Genomic DNA, 5827 nt, shown 5'->3' on the forward strand with positions numbered 1-5827 from the left:
TCCCTTGATTACGTGGGCCATCTGAACCCAGCTGAATCTGAATTTGCCTATCAGGAGAAGAAGTAAATATCCCCTCTAGAACTAATGAAATAAAGTGGATTTCATTTGAAATGATGCTATTTTCAAGCAAGACATTATCAGGGAAAAAACTAAAAAAAAAAAAAAAAAAGCCCTGGAATTTTCTTTGGAATTGCAGTGGTAAGTTAGTGGGAATAATTAGTAAAAATCAGAACTCTTGAGGGACTAGTTTAAAAGTAAAATATAAGAATAGAACACCTTACCTAAATGCTAAACAGAAAGTAAAAAATTCTGGAAATATTACTATCATACATAGGGAAATACAATGACAGGTATAAGGAAAAGTCAGAAGCTTTCCTGAGAGTAAAATTGCAAGATCTTTTACTTAAAAACTACATGCTGCATATGAAATGAGCCTTCATAATTAGACAGTCACCACGTCTTCATTGCCCTCCTAAAGAAGGCACTTTGAAAATTACCCCATTTCAGATTTCTCTTGGATGAGCACATTAGCATGTTTGCTGTATCATCCTCCATAGAATGAGTAAGAAAGTCAGGTCACCTATCACCAATAAAACAAAAATTGAAACAAACAAACAAACAAAAAGAAAACAAAAATTGGATAGAGATGGTTCCCTGAAGCATATCTACCTGAAAAAAATTGGCCTGCTGGATTATTGAATCAATCTACATAGAGACTCATGATTATATGAATGGGTTAATATCTCATTTGGATTTTTATCAAGCTCAAAATAGCTCAAACCTGGTCGGCATCGGTTCACATACTTTCTAGAAATCACTCAGGTAAGTTGTTTGAGTTGGAAGCAACCTGAAACTACAATAAGAATTTAGGCTGCTTCTGGAAGACCTTCCAATAAAAGCTGAGTACCAGGGAATTCAGATGAGCGGTTTCAGCTTTAAATATTTAGATAACATTAAGTGTCAGATCTAACTGGAAAGTCTGCCCATGTTGAATTTACCTGTCTCATAGACTATTACAATGCCCTCATGGAAGATGGACTGCCTGGCTATCAGAAACAAATATTCAAGCTTTGTTGGTCTCTGCAGAACTTCTAGGAAAGCGGAGTAGAGAGGACCCCTTGGTACACCACCTGCTCTTTGTGAAGGATGGAATGGCCCATCCTCTGACATTGCATTCCCTCTCTCCGTGAGCAAGTTTTAATCAGGCAAGTAGATACAGTATTCTGTCTGGACCCAGGTGACAGATATGTTTGTGCAATAGATGCAAATGAAGAAATTAACTTTCTTAGGAAGAGATTCATGTGTGTCCACCAATCAAAAGAGCCAGTAACTGGGGCACTGAGACTTCGAGCGACTGCATTCTGATGAAGCTCTGTTTCCCTGGCAACAGCAGCTCTGCAGACAGGAACCTGGAATTTCTTTTAATGTTGTAGAGGAGAACACATAAGCGACAACAGAGGGGCTTTTATCCAGGTGTGTTTACGAAACCTGCCTGTAGTTTCCCTTACAGGGGGAGAAAGAGGCGATTTGTAAAAATTTCCAGATAGGGGACATAATAAGTTTAGAGACTCTTATTCCAAGGGTGTCTATTCTCTGATTTCTAGAGTATCCTTGAGGGTTGGTATGGATGTTTCATAAAACAAATTAACCATTTAATGGGCCAACCCATTAGCGTGACTCATGCCACTCATCATTTATATGATGTGTGTACACACCTACATTTATATGTGATCATACTGTTTTGGAAATCGAGGGCAGGGAAGATTCTGCAGCTGTCAATATCTTACATCATCTCATGCACTTAATACAATTTCCAGAAAAGAAACAAAGTCAATAAAGCACCACTTCTCAGTTCTTCCTGCTCACCTCACTATTGAGCAAGGACTGCTATTCAGAATGACAGTCATTTCCCATGCTTTGTTTGCTTTCTTTAGCCCCTAGTCTGGGGAAATGTGTCATCCTGACTTTAATTTATTCTATACAGCGTTCATTATACTTGTGGTTACTTTTCTTTGCATCACGGGATATCAAAATTGCAGGTAACCTTAAATACTGTCTACTCCAGTGTTCTAACCTAACTGAAGTATCACTTTCTTCCACCAGTCATCATTCTGGGGAGACGGAGAGTTGCAGCATGATCCTACCAAGGAAAGGGGCCCACTCCCATATTTATCAACTTTCATTTTCAGCAAGGTCTTCAGTGCACCTATGTTTGATCCTTTGGAGGGGTACAGAATTAGTCTGCTCTTTCTTTTTTCTTTTTTTCCTCATGTTTTATATTTTAGAGCAGTTTTAGGTTTAAGGAAAAATTGAACAGAAAGTACAGGTGGTTCCCATAAACCCTTCTCTCTCCTGCATTCACTTTCCCTTATTACCAACATTTTATATGGTTGTGATACATTGGTTATCATTGATAAGCCAATATGGATACATTATTATTAGCTAAAGTCCGCTGTTTACTTCAGGGTCATCCTTGGTGTTGCACATTCTCTGGGTTTTGACAAATGCATAATGACACGTATCCACCGTTACAGTATCATACAGAGTCGTTTCACTGCTCTAAAGAGCCTCCCCGTTCCAGCCATTCATCTCTCTCTCCCCCGCCCCTCAACCCCTGGAAACCATTCATCCTTTCAGTCTCCACAGTGTTTTCTTTTTCAGAATGTCATATTGTCCTAAACATACAGTATGTAGCCTTTTTAGCCTGTTTTCTCTCACTTAACAATATGCATTTAAAGTAACTCCATGTCTTTTCCTGTTTCATGGCTTGATAGCTTATTTCTTTTAATCGCTAAATAATATTCTGTTGTTTGGATGTAACGCGGTTTATTTATCCATTTACCTGCTGCAGGACATCTTGGTTGTTTCCAATTTTTAGCAATTATGAATAAAGCTGCTGTAAACATTTGTGTGCAAGTTTTTATGTGAACGTACATTTTCAATTCATTTGAGTAAATACCTAGAGGTATGTCTGCCGGATTGTTAGATTGTATGGTGAGACTATGTTTAGCTTTGGTCTTCCTGTCTGTGCCAGGGTGGCGCGTGGTGCATGCTGATTGATTGGGATGCCCCGGCTGTGCCCTCAGGATGACCGAGTGGGAGACAGCTGGACCTGCAGTGGCGGAGACCCCTGACATCAAGCTCTTTGGGAAATGGAGCACTGATGATGTTCAGATCAATGACATTTCCTTGCAGGATTACATTGCAGTGAAGGAGAAGTATGCCAAGTACCTGCCCCACAGTGCAAGGCGATATGCAGCTAAGCGCTTCCATAAGGCACAGTGCCCCATTGTCGAGCGTCTCACCAACTCAATGATGATGCATGGCCGTAACAATGGCAAGAAGCTCATGACCGTGCGCATTGTCAAGCATGCCTTCGAGATCTTTCATCTGCTCCCTGGTGAGAACCCCCTGCAGGTCCTGGTGAATGCAATTATTAACAGCGGTCCCCGGGAGGACTCAACCCGCATTGGACGAGCCGGAACAGTGAGGCGTCAGGCTGTCGACATGTCCGCCCTGCTCTGTGTGAATCAGGCCATCTAGCTGCTGTGCACAGGTGCCCGTGAGGCTGCCTTCCAGAACATCAAGACCATTGCTGAGTGCCTAGCAGATGAGCTCATCAATGCAGCCAAGGGCTCTTCCAGTTCCTAGGCTATCAAGAAGAAGGACGAGCTGGAACGTGTGGCCAAGTCCAACCGTTGATCACCTGGCTGTGGCTTCAATGAACCTGTCTGCCTTTAGGGCAGCCTTAAAAAAAGAAAAAAAAAAGACTGTGTTTAGCTTTGGTAAGACATTGCCAAACTGTCTTCTAAAGTGGCTCTAAGAAGCAGTATTTTGAAACTATTTTTGGAAGGAGCAAAAAGGCATATATATATATATATATGCCTTTTTTAAAAAGTAAGCTCAACGTGCAACACAGGACTCGAACTCACAACCCCAAGATCAAGAGTCTCATGCTCTACACACTGAGCAGCCAGGCACCCCACAAAAAGACATATTGTATGAATGAATTCATTCGTCATTTGTATATTGCTAGATATTGAAGATAAATTAAATAATAGAAAGGAGTGTATTTCTTTCTTATATTAAAGGAAAGCCTAATACTATTCACACATGATAAAGACCAAATATATATTGTTTTAATTTATTACATAACTCTCAGTTCAACCAACCAATTCCATTGTGTATTTAACCCTAGAAGAGTGCCTGGCATATCATGCGCCAGTGATGGGTAACTCTATTTGCAAATATTATTCAGGCCTTTGCTTTTATCTCATCCCATATCCTTCCTGAGTCTCAAAGTCCTTCAGCCTCAAATAACCTCCCCCTGCCCCCAGGCCCCGCCATTGTTCATGGCATCAGCATCCTCTCTGCCAAAGAGCCATAAGAACCACAAGGGCGCGGGTGATGCGTTCTGCCTTCCTCCTCTATTGCTGAGCTGGATCCATGTCCTTAACCTATGGCCAAATCATTCACGTGGCCGATTCCATTGTTGCTGATGTGAGGATCAAGCGTTCGCATTGTCAGGGTAGGTAGCAGCCCTCACTGCTTTCCCCAACCACCCAAATACCATCCTACCCTTCTCTACAATAAATGATACATATGTCCCGGGAGCAGAACGTCTTCTCTTCCTCCTTCCTCCCATCTTGCTTTCTTTCCTTCATTTATTGAGTGTGGTTTTGCAGGGTGAGAGATATAACTAAGACATCACTCTGTCTAGAAGAGCCTGTGTTTCACAGAGAGGGATAAACATGGAACCAGAAAAGTGCAGGGCCACGCGTTAAGTGAGATATCTCATCACAAAACTCCCAGACCACAGAGAGGTGCTGCGAGTTCCTCTGTGGTGTCATGGGGGTGGGGTGTGAGCTTTCAGCTGAGCCTTGAAGTGTGGGTAGGAGTCTGTTTAAAACAGATGGGGATGTGGAGGGAAAGATGGAATGAGAAGCGAGTCCTCCTGATCAACATATCTCTGCAGAAGAAGTTAAAAAAAAAAAAAAGCAGCTGGCTAGAAAGAGGTAGTGGTGTGGAGGAAGCAAAGAACATATTAGAACATTTTCCACAAACCTTCCCAAAGGGGGAGAGACCCAGCACAGCTGGAAGCCACTGAGACCGGGGAATGCCTGCTGGTACCCTGGATACCTAGAGATGCGTGTTTGTTCGTGTTAGTGTCACTTACTCTCTCATTTTGCACAAGGCAAGCCCTGCTATCTGTGAAGACAAAGCCTTGGTATTCTGCACGCTCAGAATATGGAAGTAAGGCAGTCACTTGCTGGAAATCACTGAAAAGGAAATGTCCTTGGTTCTTCAGATGGAAGAACTAAATCAATGCTTTGCATTCCTGGACCAGCAGCAGCAGCAGCAGCAGCAGGAACTTGTCAGAAATGCACATTTCCGGGCCCCACTCCAGATCTTCTGGATCAGAGCCTCTGGAGGTGGGGCCCAGAAATCTATGTTTTAACAAGTTCTCCAAGGAATTGTGATGCCGGCTGAAGTTTCAGAACCACTGCCTCAGACAACTGTAGTTGTAGTAATCAAGCCTTTATCTCTGTCATTAATAAACCAGATTCGAACAAAAGAAAAAACAAACTGTAGGAAGGGGACAGTTTCAGGATTTTAGCACAACTGCTACTGAGTAACATAGTGAAACTAATCTAATCTATTGCTTCACTTTCTTGAGATAAAACAAATCTTCTGGACCTATGCAAAAGTATAAAAAGCATAATAAAGATCACTGAACTATAAAAATGTACAGTGTTTTGTTTATCCACTTTGACAGTTCAGCTGTAAATGTTTATAGCACTTCATAAACCACATGAGAAAACACATC

At 41.8% G+C, this 5827-nt stretch overlaps 1 protein-coding gene across 1 annotated transcript; it reads left to right on the plus strand.

Moving 5' to 3' along the window:
• The first annotated feature begins 1181 nt into the window (after window positions 1-1181).
• Window positions 1182-3738, plus strand: LOC102729826 (small ribosomal subunit protein uS7). The gene is given in 2 exon segments (XM_081827660.1): window positions 1182-1205; window positions 3035-3738. A coding segment is annotated over 1 exon segment (615 nt). The 5' UTR covers window positions 1182-1205; window positions 3035-3087; the 3' UTR covers window positions 3703-3738.
• Window positions 3739-5827: the final 2089 nt, after the last annotated feature.

Source organism: Leptonychotes weddellii, chromosome 8 (genome assembly GCF_054177405.1).
Source record: "Leptonychotes weddellii isolate Sample4059 chromosome 8, ASM5417740v2, whole genome shotgun sequence".
NCBI classification, from domain to species: Eukaryota; Metazoa; Chordata; class Mammalia; order Carnivora; family Phocidae; genus Leptonychotes; species Leptonychotes weddellii.